The 21,222-nt window shown below is 42.1% G+C and overlaps 1 protein-coding gene across 2 annotated transcripts in view; it reads left to right on the plus strand.

The window, feature by feature from the left end:
- WWC3 (WWC family member 3) overlaps positions 1–21,222 on the plus strand; it is a 187,119-nt gene that overhangs the window by 124,291 nt on the left and 41,606 nt on the right. For both annotated transcript variants that reach the window (XR_013223763.1, XM_077294744.1), the window contains exons 9-10: positions 18,162–18,404; positions 21,032–21,121. Coding sequence is in view for 1 of the 2 variants with exons in the window: in XM_077294744.1 (XP_077150859.1) it covers positions 18,162–18,404; positions 21,032–21,121 (333 nt within the window). In the remaining variant the exon portion in view is untranslated. The remainder of the gene's footprint in view (positions 1–18,161; positions 18,405–21,031; positions 21,122–21,222) is intronic.

Raw genomic sequence — 21,222 nt, forward strand, 5'->3', positions numbered from 1 at the left:
TCTTATTTGTGGGCTTGATGTCACCTTTGTATTGCCAGGTGACCTCAAGCCGATGGCTTAGTAATAGAGAGGCGTCTTTAAGACACCTATCCATTCCTAATCCTATAGTTATATAGTAAATAAACACACAGCTAGAATAAAGTTTTTTATTTGAAATAAAAAAAAACACACTTTTACGTTTTTATTTAAAAATAAAAAACACATTTATACTCACCTGTAATAAAACAAAAATTAAAAATAACAATATTTCTCACCTGTCCGACGTTCTGTCCCGTGCCGTAATTCATGTCTGGGGGATAAACAGTTTTCAACCTGGACGGTGCCAAGATGTGACTGTCCAGACTGAGAACCACTGGGGAATGAACTGCTGGGAGCACAGTGTCAATGACTAGCAGTGACGTCATCGACATTACTGCCCGTTACTGAGGCTGCGTTCCCAACCGGAAAATGAGCAGTGGTGACCTCTGCATCGTGAGAAAAAGTCTTACGGTGCAGAAGCGAGTTCACAGGGAGACTTTCACTGCAGTGAATTTGAATTGTGGTGAACTCGCCTCTGCACCATGAGAGGCAACATTTTGTTTTCTTTCTAAATTACTTACATCGCAGGAGCCAGCTGATGAGTACTCCCATCAGCTGCTCCTGCTCTCAATGTTATCAGCGGCAGCAGGTGTCAGCAGATGGGAGCAGTAGTCCCATTAGCCAACACGAATGGCAGGAGGTAAACTTTATACCTCTGATCACAGCTGCGGGCTCACGCTGTCATTTGACAGTGTGAGGACCGTGGCTGTCTGACCGGTGGTGATGATTTTACAGCACATGAAAGCGCAACAAATACCCAGTGTTCGGGGGCCAAACCCTAACAGTAACACTGACTTCCTGGTGAAGTCCGGTGTTCAGTTTCCGTGCCCCAACAGTAGGTGTTCGGTACAGATGCTGAACTTTACTGTTCGTGTTCGCCCATCTCTAGACATGACCTTTATTAATTTTTTTCCGACTAGTCATTTTTCAAAACCCAAAGTGGAAAAACTGCTGAAAAGACTGAACATATGTACAGCAGTACAAATAGAAATAAAAATAGAAATGACTTTTATAGTGATTTTTTCAGGAGCAGACCTCTCTCGTAGGATTTGCTTCTGACATTACCCATTACTTCCGTTTGCCTAGTTTCTCTTATGGTTGAAAGTGACACTTATCAGGTTTTTGCCCATTTGGGCTGTATCTTAATGAGCTATGCACCAGTATGTCATTTTCTATTACATTTATTGTAGCAGATTTTTGTTTCTTGCAGGAATTCCTGATTTATAAAGGTTTCAAGGTCAGGGTGTGGCAGAGGAAATTGCTAGGGAAAGGCTAGCTTTCCTGCATGATTGCAGAGCTCAGTGGGAGCCGCGCATGGTAGTAGTAAAGGTCAGCTGCTGATCATTTATACAGATGCTTCATAAGCAGCATGTCACTAGTTTTATGTTAAGATAACTTCATTAATAGAAACATCTCTCTGTTTATTACAAAGCTGTGTATATTCAGCTGTCTGCAAATTGAAATATGTTTTATCCAACTCAATGAAATTATTGAATTTGAAGGTTGTTGTTTGACAACTCCGGAAAGCATTGATGGAGAAACGTGCTGTAGACTCAGCCGATCAAGTAGGCCACACCTTAAAGCACCACTCCAGTGTTTCATTTTATTGTACCGCTGGAGTGGTGATTTAAATGTAATTCCTCTGCCCCCTGTCTCATACTCACCTGGAACTTCCTTCATCGTTTTCAAGTGTCGCTCCTGTCAGTCTCCAGTGAAAGGTGACTTGTCGGCTGCTCCAGTGTTTCATGGAGCTGGCATGGAGGTCACTTTTCAATACAAGTCTATGACTTCCGGCCAGTCAGAAGCTACACTCACAAGAGGGCGCAGCAGGACCGGCGTAGCACCGAAAAACGATGAAGATGCTGGGGGGTGAGAATATGACTGGGGGTAGGGGACTTACATTTGAAGCACCACTCCAGCACTGAAAAAAGAAAGCAAAAGCTGGAGTGGTGTTTAACCCCTTCACACCGCAGCCCATTTTCGTTTTTGCATTTCTGTTTTTTTGTCCCCTGCTTCCCAGAGCCATAACTTTTTCATTTTTCCATCAAAATGGCCATGTGAGGGCTTTTCTTTTGCGAGACAAGTTGTACTTTTGAACGGCATGATTAGTTTTACTATATCGTGTACTGTAAAATGTAAAAAAAATTCCAAGTGCGGTGAAATTCCAAAAAAAGTGCAATTCCACAACTGTTTTTTTTTTATTTTTTACCATGTTCTCCAAATTCTAAAACTGATCTGCCATTATAATTTTCCAGATCATTACTAGAGATGAGCGAATATTTCAGTGTTCTGTTCGGATTACGATCGCCGAATTTGCAATATTCCCTGATTAATTTGTCGAATATTCACCGAACATAACCGAACGCCATTCATCTCAATGGGAGGCAAAAACAAATGCATGCACAACACCTTATAATGGGCCCAAATACTGCCAAAACACATCAAATGAGGGACATACACAAGGAAAGTGGCCTCAAATCACCCACAGTACTAACTGTAGCATGGCACTGCAGCAGTCAGCCAGGTGTGAGGTATCGGGGATCTGGGACAGCATTTACAGCTTTCAATTGAACGTCACAGTAAGATGAGGTGGGTGAGGGATTGGTGTAGGCCTCCTTTGCTGGGAGCCCTTCTACCACATGCAACTCCTCTACCTGCTTTCATGCATAGCTCTACTTAGATGTTACAAATATCAGTTTTGTCAGAAATATGTAAGGATAGGAACACGGGTAGTTGAGTCCAAGGAGGTGGAGACCAGATGGTCTTGGAGGCCTACTGCTACAGGCAACATGCATAAAAGAGACCAAACCAGGAGCGTTCACATTTCCAAAAATTATTGGCAGACAATACCAAAGTGGCATCAATTTCACCACAGTAGAAATAGTACAACAGGGACCGACAGGTCTTCCACTATGCTCAATCCAGCAGAAGGACACCCAACCAGGAGTGGTCACATTTAAACAAATGAGGGCCTTACACTACAGAAATGGCATCAGTTTCAACACAGTAGAAATAGTATAATAGGGATTGACCGGTCTTCCACTACGCCCAATCCAGCAAATGGACACCCAACCAGGAGTGGTCACATTTAAACAAATGAGGGCCATACACTACAGAAATGGCATCAGTTTCAACACAGTAAAAATAGTATAATATGGACTGATAGGTCTTCCACTACGCCCAATCCAGCAGATGAACACCCAACCTCTTAGCTTTGTCATGCGTAGGAGGAAACAATCTTTTACGTGACCATAACTGTGTAACCGTGGACTGGCTGCAGTGCTGAGAGAGGGCCGGAGTACGGTGAACCGGACAAACTTCTGGACCATGAGAGAGGTGCAGGTGGAGATGTAACGATAGGTTGAGATAGCTGTGATGTGCTCGTTCTCTGAGATCAGTCAAAAACAGCAGGTATGTCCGCTTCCGTTACAGCTGACGGCAGGCTCACAGTCATCGTGACTGGAGCAGGTAAAGAACCCAAGGTTCTGCGTTCGAACACTTGCATATCAATAGTTAGCACGGTAACAGAGGAGGAGGAAGAAGCAGCAGATGTGATTGATGGGGCGACTGATGGTTGTTGAGGTCCGCTGGTCCGCATTTGTGCGCAGTGGGATTCCAGAGTAATGCATGTTGATTGTGAATGTGAAGGTTCATACATGTAGTAGTCTAATTATTGCACTTTTTACCTCGACTCAGTTTTTTTGTTGTTGCAAAGTTGGCAGATTACGTGAGTTGGCTCATCCTTTGCAATGTCAAAAAAGGCCCAGGCTAGGTAATCCCTGTCAATCCTTCAAGCTGCAAACCTCGGGCGCTGCTGGTCTCAGCCACAGTTGTGGCTGAGGATGCATCGCTCGTCATGGCTGCATCACTGTGTGTCTGCGACGTACAGTGCAACTTGACCTCCTCGTCTTCTTCCTCAGATGACCTACTCAGCTGTGTGTCTCTATATTCACGCCAACTGGAATCTAACACTTCATCATCATCATCCTCTGTATTATCACATTCATCGCCCTTGGAGTCACCCTCCTCCTCTTCCTGCCCTGACAGCACAGTTCCGCTCGTGTGAGCCTCAGATATCTGAGTCTCATCAGGATCATCCCCCCAGGGGTTAACTTCTGATGACGAGGGTCAGGATGCTGTTTAGACCCTACTTCGTCCTGCCCCAGGACGAAGCTAGAAAAATTCTAAGCAAGAAAAATATTGGACATTGGTGCAGATTTTCTCCTCTTGACTCTGTGAAGCAAGTACTCATTTTGGCATAGAATGTGTGAACAGCTCTTTAGACTCGCCCACCTGTGGTTCCATACAGTCAGTTGTATGGTTGAAGAGTTGGGATGCGGGGGGAAGCAAGGGGAATTTGGGTGCCATCTCTGTGGACTATACTGGGTGTGATGTTAAGGTGGAGTAAGAGGAGGAGAGGCCACTTGAAGCTGCGCTTGCTATCCACTCAAGCACATGCTCTTTCTTGGCCTCATCAACAAGGTGTACCGCTGTGCGTCTGCCAAATAGAGGTAGTGGAGTAGCCTGTCCAGTAAGAGAAGTTGGCAGATGTCTTTGCATAGGACGTGACGTTGTTGGTTCACTAGTGCTTTCACTATCCTTACCACTTACCCCACGTACACCTTGAACAACAAGCCTAATTCCCCTTCCACCACGTCCACGCTTTTTCCCAGACGTGTTGCTCAGATACTGTGGTAGGAGCACGGTATTTGCAACCAAAAAATTGGATTTTAAATTCTGCACCACCTCTGCAAACAGCTGAATTTAAGCCACCGTAAAATCCAAGGTGAAATATGCCATGCTGTATAGCGTTAGTCACTGGAGAAAGAATTGTTTGAGTGTGTATGAGGCCTGTATGACAAAGAACATTTGCTACAAACATTTTGAAAGTCAGATGTCCACTACTGTATGATGTTAGGAACACAATAATTTTTTGGTGGCTTCTGTACCAGACCCCTATAATACACTAGATGCTAAAAAATATTTTAAAGTCAGGTCCCCTACCGTATGACACTAGGAAGAGAAGAATTTTTGGGTGGTCTCTGGATCAGGTGCAACACATTTGTAGGACATGTGCCCTGCTGGCTTTGTCTGTGAACCTTAGTAATGGCAAAAAAAAAAATGCTGGAAGGTAAATTTAACACCCATACTGGACTCTAGCTGGCTATGCTATCTGACTGATATACAACCGCCTAGCTAACTAAACTCTTTCTGCTAACAATGCCAGCATCAGGAGCAGCCTCTCTGCGCTGTTAAAGTTTCAAAATGGCGCTAAAACAAGATGTCCTCTTTGTATATGGAGACGGACATGTGATTTCAGCAGCCAATGACAGGACATTGTGGATGTTTCCTTTGACCCGATTGGATAGCCGCATTATGCACACATAAAGTAAGGAAAAAATAAATAAATTAGTGTTTACAAGAACGCCGCGTCTCTGAGCTCTGCAAACCCCCTCCCCTCATCAAACACGTGCCAAACACTCAGGATACACCACCATTATTGTTGCTAAAGTGCTGAAAATATTTTTGTGGCAGCGCAAATTTTACTGAATGTTGAGATTTTTTTAATGATATAATTTTGCTTGGGTTTCCGATCACGAATCCAAATGTGCCATATTCGTGTCGAATTTATGTTTGGCGATTGTTTTCCAAACAAACTCACTCATCAATAGCCATTATGTGTTTGTAGGTACCAAACATGCATAGGTTATTTTTTATTTTTAAGTGGTGAAAAAAAATGCAAAAACATGTTAAATGGCTATGTGTGAATACAGCTTACGGTAAGTTATGTAGTGCTTCAGATTCACTGTCAGGATTAAATAGTCACTGTAGTTTCAATACAGTTTGCATTAATCAATTGTACAAGCAAATATACGACACAGTGTGATAAACCTTATCAGAGAAATATGTGTCTTTCTGTTTGTGAGTCATTGCATCTGACCCCAGAGCTCATTATTAACTGTAAAAACTGCCAAAATGTGTCTTAGTTAAAACAATGTGGGCTGCCAGCTTGTTGAGGTGTCAGATTACAGCTGCCTATGGTGATGGGAGAGGGAGGGATGATTATAGGGAAGGAACAGGTAAAGGGAGAAATAATTTCTTGTATTTATCTCAGCCTAGAGCTGGATGCACAGCTACTTTGCTCTCTACTGCTGCATAATGTCATCCATGCTGCTGCTGCTTCTGAACATGTACTACACAGAGAATGAAGAGCAGGAATAACTTATGCCTGTGTATGTGAGACATCAAAGTGGCTAGTCTCCACCCACTAGCTCAGGGATAACTAGTATGTAGAACATGCAGAGGGGGCATCACTGAAGATCCACTTCTTCCTTGTATTTGTATATAGCAGGTCGTACTTACATATGTACACTCTCCCTACTCTGTACCCTATGTAATGTATATATACCCTGCAGAATTTCCTCTATTAATATGAATATATTCCTATCTCAGTCTCTCCTCATCCAGTCAATTCATCCCATCTGTCCAACAGTCAGTGAGGGGGAGTAAGGGATAATCTTCATTACCAGTGCCTGTGTTCTGGTGTTTTGTGCATTGCTTCTATTCCCCGAAAATGGGTTTCTGTACAGGAGATCGTGTTATGGCCGTGTGTGGCGCTGGGAGGGGAGTGGGAGAAATTTAGACTGAGTTACAGCGATGTGCTCACTGCTGGCTTGCAGCACAACACAAGGAATGATGGGAAAAGCTCCTTCTTTGGGAACAAAAGAACGCTAAACATTCCTGTATATAGGTGAGTTGGGAGAGATAGCGGTCAGCTGAATGATCATTTGGGCCACAGTTATCTAATGCGTATAGGGATTGATCACTTTATTTTAGCAGATGTTTTGGGGACCTGATTTTGTGGCACTTCTATTGCATATGTTTTATAGGATCTTCTGCACTTGTTGCACAGCCTACCTTATAGACCAGAGGTCCCCAACCTTTTTTGCACCAGGGACCGGCTTTAAGCAAGACCAGTTTTCCATGGCCCGGTGTGGGTGGGGCAGGGGCGGGGCTTTGGTCATATGGGGGTGGGGTTATGGAGGGATGGAGCTTATATTATAACTATCCTGCACTGATACATTATGACGAACCCTCTGCTGTGTGATGGTTCACTAATAATATTGTAACTCAGATGTAGCAGGGCTGGATTTGTTCTTTTTCTTTCGCTCCTTGACAGTTTCCTGATCATTCCATAACATTTCCTCCGGCACGGCGGTGCGGATGTAGCAGACCTGTGTTAGTCATTGATCATGTGCTCTCAAGAGAAGTTATCGGTCCACACTGCACTGATAAAAGTACCACAAAGCTTTAGCATGAGGCCAGATGTAGCAGAGAGGAATGTGTCACTTGTAGATTTCATACACAGAGTGATTAATTTGTCGGGTTTATGAAACACTGAACACAGATGTAGCAGAGCTGATGGTGTCACAGCAGAGTACATTCATTAATGATTAATGAATGTACTCTGCTGTGACACCATCAGCTCTGCTACATCTGTGTTCAGTGTTTCATAAACCCGACAAATGAATCACTCTGTGTATGAAATCTACAAGTGACACATTCCTCTCTGCTACATCTGGCCTCATGCTAAAGCTTTGTGGTACTTTTATCAGTGCAGTGTGGACCGATAACTTCTCTTGAGAGCACATGAGTAACAAACAGTAAATAACAAACTCAGCTCTGCTACATCAGTAAAAAACCAATTGATTAATGATTAATCAATTGGTTTTTTACTGATGTAGCAGAGCTGAGTTTGTTATTTATTAAGTTTCATGGCCACTTCATGAAATCATATCACCAAAAAAATATTCAGCACTGCTACATCTTCTATACCCCAGCTCCCCACACATGGACCCTGCACAGCCGCCGGTAATACCTTCATTCAGAGGGGCCCAGCCCGCTGTTCCCGCACACACGCACAGGCACCCATGGTGACTCTGGAAATACATGGCGGGCTGTGGAAGCCGCCCGCCCTGCTCGTACAGCGGGAGATGGGAGGAGGGAGTGGCGGATGAGGGGGAGGAGACTTCCGCCCGAACTCCACGGCCGCCCACCAAAGGGGGAATGACGAACGCTGCGGCGCTGGAGTGTGACGAACGCTGCGGCGCTGGAGTGTGACAAGCCGCACAACCGGCGTGTTTAGCCGCTGTCAGCGGCGCCGCGGACCGGCTACAAAACCCCACCGGCCCGGTCCTGGTCCGCGGACCGGCGGTTGGGGACCTCTGTTATAGACTACAGAACTCTCCAGTCCATATAATGGCTGCTGAAGGAGGTGCAACCAGACCAGTCCATCATCCTACTCCAATTTAAAACTATTTTCCCATTGTAACAGGGTCACTGGCATGGTATATGAGGGGGATATGTGTTACAAAGATTATTATTATTTTTGTTATTATTATTTATTTATATAGCACCATTTATTCCATGGTACTGTACATGAGAAGGGGTTACATACAAATTACAGATATCACTTACAGTAAGCAAACTAACAATTACAGACTGATACAGAGGGGTGATGTTCCTGCCCTTGCGGGCTTACATTCTACAGGATGGTGGGGAAGGAGACAATAGGTTGAGGGATGTAGGAGCTCCGGTGTTGGTGAGGCGGTGGCTTCAGTAGTGGTGAGGAGGCAGCGGGGTCAGAGCAGGCTGTAGGCTTTCCTGAAGAGGTAGGTTTTCAGGTTCCGTCTGAAGGATCCGAATGTGGTTGATAGTCGGATGTGTTGGGGCAAAGAATTCCAGAGGATGGGGGATATTCTGGAGAAGTCTTGGAGGCGGTTGGGTGAGAAGCGGATAAGTGTGGAGGAGAGAAGGAGGTCTTGGGAGGACCGGAGATTACGTGAGGGAAGATATCGGGAGATTAGTTCAGAGATATATGGAGGAGACAGGTTATGGATGGCTTTGTAGGTCATTATTAGTAATTTGAACTGGATATGCTGAGGGAATGGGAGCCAGTGAAGAGATTTGCAGAGAGGGGAAGTGGGAGAGTAGCAAGGAGAGAGATGAATTAGTCGGGCAGCAGAGTTAAGGATGGACTGGAGAGGTGCAAGGGTGTTAGCAGGGAGGCCACAGAAAAGGATGTTGCAGTAGTCATGGCGGGAGATGATGAGTAGATTAACTGTTGAGGAAAAGATGGATTCTGGAGATATTTTTGAGCTGGAGGCGACAGGTGGTGGAAAAAGCTTGGATGTGCGGTTTGAAGGACAGGGCAGAGTCAATGGTTACTCCGAGGCAGCGGACTTCTGGTACAGGGGAAAGCGTGATGTCGTTAATTGCGATAGATAGGTCATGTATGAAAGATCTATGAGATGGAGGAAAGATGATGAGTTCAGATTTGTCCACATTGAGTTTGAGGAAGCGAGAGGAGAAGGAGGAGGATATGGCTGATAGACACTCCGGATTCTGGACAGCAGAGAGGTGACGTCTGGGCCAGAAAGGTAGATCTGAGTGTCATCTGCATAAAGGTGGTACTGGAATCCATGGGACTTTGAGTGTGTAGATTGAGAAGAGTAGGGGTCCTAGAACAGAGCCTTGGGGGACTCCAACAAAGAGAGGGTGGGATGAGGAGGTAGTGTGGGAGTGGGAGACGCTGAATGTGCAGTTAGAAAGGTATGAGGATCTGTAGTAGGAGGCACTGGTCAACTGTGTCAAAAGCAGAGGACAGGTCTAGAAGAGTATTGTCCGTTAGCTTTGGCTGGAAGTAAGTCATTAGTGATTTTGGTCAGGGCTGTCTCAGCTGAGTGATGCTGGCGGAAACCATATTGTAGATTGTCAAAGAGCAAGTTAAATGAGAGGTGGGAGGAAAGTTCAGCGTGGATGTGCTGCTCCAGGAGTTTGGAAGCGATTGGGAGCAGCGTTATTGGGCGATAGCTGGACATAGCTGTTGGGTCGAGGGTTGGCTTTTTAAGGATAGGCTTGATTGTGGCATGTTTGGAAGCAGAAGGGAAGGTGCCAGAAGTTAGTGATAGGTTGAAGAGGTGGGTTAGGGATGGGATAAGTGTGGTGAGGTTGGGGAGGAGGTGGAATGGGATGGGGTCAAGCGCACAGGTGGTGAGGTGTGATTTGGAGAGGAGACAATTAAGTCCGCTTCAGTGATCTTGGAGAGGGAGGTTATGGGGTTTGGTCATTGGTCTGGTATACAAAGGGGTTGTGGTGGTTGAGCAATGAAGACTTGCCTTGTTAGGTCGGTCTTATTTTTAAAGTGTGTGGCAAAGTCCTCAGCAGAGATGAGGAAGGCTGGAGGGGGCAGTGGGGGGCAGAGGAGAGAGTTAAAGGTTTTGAATACCTGTTTGGGGTTGTAGGATAGGGAGGATACAAGGGTTGTGAAGTAGGCCTGTTTAGCAGAGGTGAGAGCAGATTTAAAAGCGAGTGTTGCCTGTTTGAATGCAGTGAAGTGCGAATGTGTTTTTTTCCAATGCCGCTCTGCAACCCTGGACAGTTGCCGGAGCTTTTTAGTGGTGTTATTGTGCCAGGGTTGTCTATTGATACGTCGCACTCTGCCATGAATGAGAGGGACGACCGTGTCAATAGCTGATGCGAGAGTGGCATTGTAGAAAGCAGTGACAGTGTCTGTGTCGTGGAATGAGGATATGGATGCCAGTGGAAGGATAGAGTTAGAGAGCGTGTGGGAGTCTAGGTGTGCAAGGTTTCTGCGGGGGTGTGCATGTTGCTGCACATGCAAATAAGGAAGATTGCTTTCTTCCTTGATCTAGAAACCCATAAGTTTCTCTTCAGCATGCTAGGTGCTGAAGGAGTTAATAAACCATGTTGTGGGATGGGTTTGTAGGTGAGTAGGTAAGAGATGGGCGTGACACCTACTCACTGTATCTCCACCTCAAGGGTGTTGCTGGGATGTTAAATTACAGCCACTGTTTTTTTCCTCTGTGTTGTGGTTTGGAGAGGAAAGACTCCAGACGTAGCTCCAGGTGGAGCTGAAGATACATAGTGGACTGAGGGGGTGAATCCTTCAGACATATGGATTGGAGTAAGATGTGTGGTGAGGCTCCCAGAGGCCACTTCAGAACCCTTTCTCTTCCAAACCGGTGTGAACAATGCTGGTCTTGATGAATCAGGTCCCTTGTTTTGCACCGACATTGAAGGCACATTTACCTTTGACTTATGGCTGCATTGTCTCCCATTGTATAAGCATATAGTGGGATATATTGCCAAAAAAAGAAAAGTGAAGAAGGCTGCATTTTCCTGTAGTGAAAAAAAAAAAAAAAAGCTACAAAAAGCTATGCTGATGCCTTCTAGCCAAACCTAGGCTAAAGGGATGCTCTCTTGCCAAACGCAAGAACATTCTCTTGACTTATACGTCCGAGGTGTGGAAAAAGATGACAAAATGCAGCAATACCTGGACCTGCTGCGGTTTTATTGTATGAAAATAGTGTTACTGTAGAAGTGAGTGTGTCACGTGCATAACACAGATGCTAAAATGTATTACAGTCATGTGAAACTGTTGTAAAGGGTTAGAAAGGGTTAAAGCAGGAAATGATGAGGGCAATGGTTATTAGCGTCTGGGACATAGGGGCCAGCGTGAGAGAGATATGAATAAGAGAAAGTGTAGAGAATGAAATCGAACCTCAGATCTGGCTCGTGTTGTGGGAGTCATATCACCGCTGAGGCTATTGCTCACAGTAGTGTCAATTTCATGAGTGCGGTTAGGGAACACAGACACAGGTACTCATTTTTCAACAGATTACATTTCTAGTAGAGTGAGGAAATGACGTTAATACAGTTTTACGGTTTGAAGTTCCTCAGCAGTGAAACCCAATAACAAATGACTCACGGATCTTCATAGCAGATTTATGTGGTATTTAATGTGAATTACTTGATCTTAATACACTGGCATGAAGGGTTATGGTCACATTTTTATTACTTCACCTCTAAACATCCATGATGAGGTCAGTCTTTGAAGGCCGCATGTTCACGTTTGATCTACATTTCCCATGGCATCTTTTAATTCCGCCTTTGCCACAGAAACATTGCAGACTTAACAGAAATTCAATCCTCTTTTCATTTTCCAATTTGTAATTAGTGTAAATAAATTAAAAATAAAAAGTATAAATATATTTACTTTAAAGGGGTTGAGCTGGTAACAGAACTTTTGTGTCTCCTGACCTTTGTATCCAATCAGAGGCAGCTGCTCATCAATAGACCATTAAATGAAATATTCAAAATTGCAGCCAATCAGCAGCTGCTGATTAGGTGTTAGCAGTCATGGGACACAACAATAACATGATTAAGGTGAGGTTGTTTAGTAGTAGACAACCTATTTAAGGGGTCCTCAAATCATGTCTTATTGCTGACCATTCAATGTTTGGTTTCGGTCACCACCAGAGCTAACAGCTGTTGATCAGTTGGGATGCAGGATATTGGACCCCCATCGATCTGATAATGATGATCCATCCTAAGGATAAGACCAAGTTCACATGTTCAGTATTTTACCTCAGTATTTGTAAGCCAAATCCAGGAGTGGGTGATAAATGCAGAAGTGATGACGTGTTTCTGTTATACTTTTCCTCTGATTGTTCCACTCCTGGTTTTGGCTTACAAATATACTGAGGTAAAATACTGACTAAATACTGAATGTGTGAACGTGGCCTAAATCAGCAATCGTATATAACCAGAGAACTTCTTCAAGTATTAAAGCCCATTGATTTTACACTTAATGTTGAGCTTAGATGCATTCTGTTTCCATTGATCGAGCTGTTTCTACAGCTTCTATTTCTGGTCCTGGTTGAATCAAACTGACCTAATAGGGAAGATCATTGATCAGACAGGTGTTTACAGGGACACCTGACAGCTGATACATGCTTTCCAGTCTCAGTCAGGTATGTGTGGCTCTGAAATGAGGCAGCGTTTCGGAGGAAAGCATACTTTAAAAGCCGCTGGGGATCGGGCCATGCTGGAGACTAGCTGGTCAGGCAAGTCACTGGTTTCTTCTCCCTGCCTGCTGCCCTGGATTAACAGATCTATGGCTATGCATGTGTGTATAGGCAGAGACCTGTCACTCACTGACAGCAGGTGGGGAGAAGCCACTGGGGACCCACCTGTCTAACTAATCTTGTATCCCCGTCGGCTCTTAAAGTATGTTTCCTCTGAAACGCTGCAGTGTTTCAGAGTCAAACATATCCAGGTGAGGTCATACAGGCAGTGCAGCATGAATCAGGCTTCAGGTTCCCTTTAAGAAACTGATGGTCATTCTAACAGATCTCCGTAGCATCTATGCAGCACTTCCTCGGTCAGGTCTCTCTATACCAGAGTGCACCTGCTTAGTGAAAGACCCTTGACAGCCCACTTGGGATATGATGACATGAAAAAGACTTTCATACCATGGCAAACAAGATTCTCCAGTCTGACAAAACCCAGAGTGGACTCCTTAGGCCAAATGACCATTGCCATGTCTAGAGGAGAGCGGCACTGCACTGACCTGGGTATACCCCATGCAAACTGCGCATGGCAGCTAAAGGAACTGGTCTTGCTTGTTCTACAGAAATCTAAACAAAAGGGAAATACGGAAAAGTCAACTAAAACCCTTCTGCATAAGGTGAGGATGCACTTTCCAACTGGCTAATGATTCCAAACAGAAAGCCAACAAATGTGGCAAAATCCACTAGAAGTAAAAGCTATAACATTTGTGGCATGTGAAATAAGTCTCAATAACAACTGTACCACCAAACATTTGTATTGCACCTTAATCAAAATGGACTCAAAGTCGGACTTCCCACAGTCTGGGCAGTAAATTCATTTGGTATAATGTCCGATGGTGGCAGGTGTGTTGTTGATTGTTAAAGACCAAACTGAACATGTGTGTTTTTAGTCCTGATTTCCATGTCTCCAGGGATGAGATCTCTCGGATTGATCCAGGTAATGAGTTCCAGAGAGTGAAGTCTGAAAAGCAAAAGGCTCTGCCTCCAAATATTGTCAGCCGGATACAGAGTATGGAAAGTGTAGCGCTTCAGTAGATCCTTTAAGTAGCTTGGGCCTAAGTTGTTAATGGCTTTAAAGATCATAAGGCAAATTTTTAAAGTTATTCTCCATTTTTACAGGCATTAAGTGCAGTGTGTGGAGAATTGATAGTATTGGAGAAAGTCGATGATGAATGGTTCTTAACCTAGCTGTGGAGCTTTGTATAAAACTGAAGAGTTGTAATGTTTTGTCAGGGAGGCCTACATATAGGGCATTACCGTAGTTCCTTTGGTTTCACACAAGGGGTGAGGAGAGACGGGCATATTCCTCAAAATTCAGACATTTAATTCCGTTTGTCTACATCACAAAATGTGCAAGTTGCAAAAAATTAGTTTTTTTGCACATCTGTTTTTACTAGTCAGATTTTACATCCATACATGTCACATTGATGCGGTGCTCTGCTGCAGGTGTTGGCGTTTTGGGCATGTACCTACCTAACATCTCTTATTTTGTCATTTTTGTGAAGGGGGTTGAATGTTAACATTTAATTGTCCATGTCTGTACAACGTGCTGTCACATTTTGCTTTTTGTATGTGTACTTACCTACCTAGTATTTCTTCTTTTTTGGTAATTGAAAAATTGGGGTTGAAAAGATTGTCAAAAGTTAATTATAGTATTGTACAAAGTGTACGGTAAAAGTAAAAATAGCAATGGATTGGGTAATGTGATAGAAAATAAAAAAGTTGGGGCTGCTAGCAACATCAGAAGCATCACCACCACCATTTGTACCAGCTAACCAGACAGTAATACTACCAAATGCAGCTCACAGGCTTAATTTGCCTCTGGCAAGTATATTAGTGTTGAGGAAGAGAATATACTGTATGGCTCATCACTTGTCACTCTCACGGCATGACGATGTTACATCTGAGAGCCACCCCGTTAACTTGAGGTCATGTTCTGCACAGAAAGGTCTGCCTAATCACAAATGATTGCGGGATAATTTTTGGACAATTTTTTAAATTAAAAAAAAAATGAAAAGTCTGTCTGAGCACTGTTATTAAATGGGCTGTTGATTACTAACCAGCTACCATCCATGTCTATGGTGAGGTCACTGACATTGCTAAGGATGTTTTTGTGGTAAAGACTGTGAAAGGGGTTGGATTTAGTCTTAGGAGACCCCAGAGTATTACACATGTATTTTCAAGTCAATTAAAGGCTTTGTGATATTACAAGTCATGCCAAAACAATTTGTTGTGCGTCAGATTTTTGGGAATAATTTGTGAAACATGGCAAATTTGAATTTTTTGAATTCTATTATCTCTACTGCTATCCTATGGTTTTCCAATTACAAATATGCACGTATCATTTTGTCACACTCATATTAATTAAGACTCCAGACTAAACTCCAGTTTAAATATACTGTACCTCAAAATAAATACAACCTCAAAAATAAATATAGACCCCAGAATATTCAAAGATTGCATGTCATAATAGAGAATCAAACGCCCTCAAATAAATGCATACTGGACATACAAAATAAAGACCCTTGAAAAAATGCAAATGGCAGATCAGCCCCCAAAATAAATACAGACATGAGAATAGGTACAGACCCCAGAATAATATAGACTCCAAGATAAAAACTAACACCAGAATAGATACATCAGATTAGACTCCAAAATAACTACCCCTGAATAAATGCACATCTCAAACCGAGCCATAAATTCTGAAATATAGACACTAAACACACACACATATATATATAATATTAGAACGGCTCACACACTTTAGTGCTGCACAGATCGCTCATGTCACCATATCTCTCCAGGTCCTTCAACAGGAAAAGTCTTCCAAAATTTTACAATCATTCATTACAAATCACAGTTTTTTTTTCTGTTCTGTGCATTATATCAGTGCATGTGCTACCCAGTCTTTGTTGCAAGTTGCGCTCTAGGTGTTCACCTATCCTTGCCCTCCCCTGGTCCCAGCCCTGATAATACCTAATGCATATCCTCTGCTTTTTAGCGGCTGACCCATAGCCATATGCTGTACACCGTGAAGGATATCTTGTGGCCTCTGTGTCCATATTTCACGCTCTGGGTCATGTCAGTACTTGTGATTTGCATTTGGGAAATCAGCATTTCTCTGGTCATTCTGCCCCGACTTGGAAACATTACTACGTCACCGTGTGTGAAATGCTGAATTCCTCTTTCCAAAACCACAAATTCTGCTAAACTTCTTGTGCTTTCTTTTTAGTCCTTTTCCCTACATTTTTTTTAAAACATCGTTTTAAGAAAAATATTTGCCTTCAAGGCCACGTGATGTAAATTCTTTCCAGATGCTAGTAGGAAATAAACTGTGTTAGATTTCTTTTCGTTTGGGAGAGGTTTTTTTTCCTGGCCATATGTAATGTCATTTCTCCTGTGGAAAGTGAGAAGGATCAGCATACTTTGCTTGACTTTTGGCTGCTTGTCTCGTAATAAAGAGCCAAAGACGAGAGTAGATGTATTGTGATATGTAATAATACTTTAATTAAAGGCAAATTGCATCGCTAATAATTTATAAAGTTTTACATCTTAATGAATTTACCCTTTAATTCAGAGAAATGTTTGTTAATAGAATTTTTATTTTTTTAAATAGCGTACTCTTGACCACGGGCTTAGTCAAGTAGTGCAGCTCAACCCTATTTATATGAATAATCAAGTAGCGCTGTTTCTAAAGCAATGTTATGCTCTTTTTACCTCATACTTATCCTTTATCATGGCTGCTTCTATAAAAGCTCTTTATACTCCGTAATGTTTGCTTCATTGAATCTAAACTTTCATTTGTTATTTCACAGTATTGTCCTATAACGTTATATTTAAAGGGATATTCCTATCCCAATATGTAGTAGGTGTAGTAATAATAATATTAGCAAATACCTCCAATTAGAAATGTAGTATAGTTTTTCTGATTCGCTATGTCTCTTTCCTCATGTGCAGGAATTGCAGGACCTTAGGTATCCATGGTTATGACCACTGATTTAGTGACAGCTAGTTTTCCCATTGATAACGAAAGGAAAATAAATAGAAAAAAATTGTCATAATCACACTGACCTGGGCAATCAGGTTTCCATATCATTTGAGCCACACAATGAACGCCGTGAAAACAAGACCCAGAAAGCCATGGTGAAATTATATTTTTTATCACAATTTCTTCCCACATGAATTTGGTTTCCCATTTTTCTGTACATTGTATGGCTAAATGAATGGTGTCATATAAAATTACAGCTCGTTCTACAAAAAACAAGCCCTCATATGTTAATTTTTAAACGGACACAAGAAAAAGTTATGGAAGAAGGCAAAAATTTGAATTTCCCTAATCATCAAAGAGTAAATTTTGGCTTAGACACTGACCAACAATAAAACCCAGAAAATTACAGTTCTCTTTAGTGAGGGTCTATTAGAAAAATCATGACCAAGCCTAGAGTCTGAAAAAAAAACAGATAATATTTAGTATTAAAAAAAACAAAACAAAACGAAGGTCTCTATATCAACATAAACATCCGTGTTTTAGAAAAAAAAACATATAAATATTGTTCACATTCATCTCTCAAAAAAAAGTATTAAGCAACAAGTTTAGTTCATGGAAACTTTTTTGAGGCTACGTTCCCACTGTGAGCTTGGTGAGTTTTTGGTGTTGCCGATTTTCTGCACCACTTCTGCAACCATTAAGTAAAATAGGTCACTTGGATTTTTTTTTAAATACGCAGTGTAAAAACACTTAGCAAAAACTCATTGTGGGAACGTAGTTTCAAAATGTGTGTGGAATACTTTAATTTGAGAAAACAATTGGAAAAAAGTACACCCTTACGTTTTCTCTGCATATGTTACCAGACAGGAATCAGGCACCCTTGTTCTCAGAATCAGTGCAGGTCCCAGTGGTCAGATCTTTACCCAGCCTACTTTGATCCTAAAGAAATTTCTTGGGTAAGTCGGCGCGTTCATGTAGTGTATTAGGGACTTCCATTGGAGGTTTTCTACTGAAGCAATAGAATGAAAAGCCACATTTTCGAGTTCTAGGGTTACAAACCAGACCAGCTGTAATGAAGACTTATGGCTTTCTTATTTCTAGAAGAATGTTCATGGTCATTTTACAGTGTATTGCCAATGACTTATGTATTTGTCCATCAGAGTTTCCAGCATACAACACCAGTTGGCTCTGTTGGATAATGAAACCTGGCCAGGAATGGCTGAAGCGGACAGGGATCGTCTCCAGCTCATCAAGGAGAAGGAAGCTCTGCTTCAAGACCTACAGCTCATCAGCCAACAGAGGCGATCTCCTGAAGAAGTGGCAAGATTAGAACAGGAGAAAAGACGATTGGCCGAGGAGATCCAGAGGGCCTGCTCCACTACTGCCCAAGGAGTTACTGAAAGGTCGGTAGTGGTGCTTAACAGATGAGAGGTTTTATATCATAGCTGTATTACAGAAATAGAAGTAAAGATTTCATAAAGACACCAGTGATTTTTGTTGGGGTATGCAAAAAACGACCTTCATTTAATCAATGTTTTATGTCCAATTTATATCAGTGTTTGCTCCGTGTGTCAGATTTTAACATCACTTTTCATCAGTGAGTATCTTATATGAAAGAATAACAAAACTGCAAAGTCTCTCCTATCCATGACAATATAAATCAATAACAGCACACGGATTGTACACTGAGGCCATCTGTTTGCTGTCCATGATTGTCACGGACCTATAGACTTGTGTGGGTAATTATGATCCGTGATTCTGATCAAAAGCAGATATGTCTACAGACACATGGTATGCAAAAAAGCATGGAAATGTGAACAGCTCCATAGATTACAATGGGTAAGTGAAAACGGATCGGAATAAAGAAAGGCACAGTGTACAGCCATATTCTTGAGACCAAAATGACGGGAAACCAGACAAACCCTATAACTAGTCAATAGTAGCTGTCTGCAATTACTTGGATTCATTGAATCCATTATGCACCATAATAAAGAAAAACTCTTTATAAAAACTGCCCATAAAGATAATTGGAACAGATTGTGCAATGATGTATAAAGATTAAACTTTCTTCTGAAAATTAAATGATCAGAATCTCTGACATCAGGAAGTTCAGTTGCTATACGTCTCTGCTTCAACTTACCTTATGAGAAAATTAGGAACGGACTGAAAAATGCCCAAAATTATGTTGTCATACTTGGCTTTTATCTGGTATCCTACAGATTAATTAATGCATGTGAGTTGTACTGCACCATAGATAGACCTCAATTTCTGGATATTTGTCTTCAGCACAAACTTTAATTTGACATTTTCAGGCTGAGGATTCTGGTACTGAAATGTTTTCCTAAACAGACTAACACTGGCTTGAATTAAGTAGGTGATTTATCTTCCGCAGAAGAGTGTTAAACTGTTGGTTTAGGAGAACAAATTGTTTTCTGGACATGTGTTATGTGAAACTGCAGGATTGGCAGCACAACACGAATCCCATAACGTATCATGTGTATTCTATGAGGAAGATCCAAAACAGTTTGTTGCTAGGCTGACCTCTCTTGTGCCTCTCTGGGTAGCTAGGGGGTCAGTCATCAATTCCTTCTCACCCTGCACAGAAAGAGCATCATCTATCCATTCCCGGGGGTATATGTTTGGATGCTACCCCACACATAATTTAACAAACCGCTGAAACACTGTATAAAACAGATAATGCGTAACATATCATTCATAGCAATAATGTGCAAATGTATGAAAGGCCTGTCTCTAGAATATGCATTGCCATTATCAAATAATCTCCATAGCATACAGTACATTATCTTACCAATATAGTTCATTTCAAGGCCGGGACAAGGTATTTTAGTGCCCTAGGCAGATGAAGCCAATGGCGCCTCCCCACTCCCCCCCCCCCCCCCCCACGAGATGAACCATCATTCGCGAATTGGTCGGAGACTGGAGTAGAAGGAGCCCTAATTCACCCCCCTCCCAATGGGTCAGGTAACAAGCTCTGACGACCACTTCCACTAGGATTGTTACCTTTTTTCACCAGATAATACCATCAAAAGTAAAAAAACTGACGTACTTTAGGGTAAGACTCAACAGAGAGTGCGTTTTCAAAGTTAGATATAGAATCATTGTTTGTGAATCATTTACACGATATCAGGGACAAATAGTGACATTCATCCCTAACATCCTATATTTATATGTCAGGCTCAAGGACGGTCATGGAAACTAATATAGATTAACTATAATGATGGCCAATTGGTTTCAATTAAGGTGTCCAGCATTTGGGGGATGCCATATTGGAAACTAGACAGACCCCATTATTGATAAAGAGATACTTATGATGGTTTTTACGTTTGTCATGCGACAAATACAAATTGCAACAAAACTGGCGGTAGTTTTGGGGCTGTAGATCATGTATTGATGGTGGTTCTTGTGTAGTATTCCTAGTTGTTCTGGTTTTGTTTTCATATACTACTGATGGCTTTTATGATATGTTCATGTAGGTATGATGGTTCTGGTGCTGTAGTCATCACCAGAATCGTCATCAGTACATGAACATGAAACCAAAATCATAATCAGTACATAAATAGAACATGATAAGCATCAATAGAATCTAAATATAGCACCAGAACTATAATCAGTAAATAAATAGGTCACTAGAACCACGATCCGTACATGAATACAGGACCACAACCTCAATCAGTACATGAATACATCACGAGAACCACTGACAGTAAATAAATATTACATCAGCGCATTAATACCTCACCAGATCCACCATCAGTACATTAATGCATCGCTAGAACCTCAATCAGTACATGAAACCCCCAACAATTGCTCAAAAGACCCCTGAGAAGTGCACAGCTCAGGAGACAGGAGATAACAGCTCCTGCCTGATCTCGTGCATAGAGTTGAGTACAGCTTTAATAGAAAGCACCGACTTCTATAAGTAATTATATGGATGATAAAATATGAACCTTTTTTCAAACGGCTAGTTACTCCTTAACTTGAATTCTAACACTTCATCTTATTCTTGAAGGTTACTGTTGCAAGAGAAAAGAAACTGCCTCTTAAAGCATCTTGAAGAAGCTACTCGTCTGACTTCTTACCTTCATACTCAAATTAAAAGGTACGTACCAACCCACTGTAAATTACCAGACTCCTGATATCACACGTTTCTACTTTTTTTTATTTTTGCATAGCAAATAGTTGAGCTTGCTGGGCTACTGT

This window comes from Ranitomeya variabilis, chromosome 3 (genome assembly GCF_051348905.1).
Source record: "Ranitomeya variabilis isolate aRanVar5 chromosome 3, aRanVar5.hap1, whole genome shotgun sequence".
Classification (NCBI taxonomy): Eukaryota; Metazoa; Chordata; class Amphibia; order Anura; family Dendrobatidae; genus Ranitomeya; species Ranitomeya variabilis.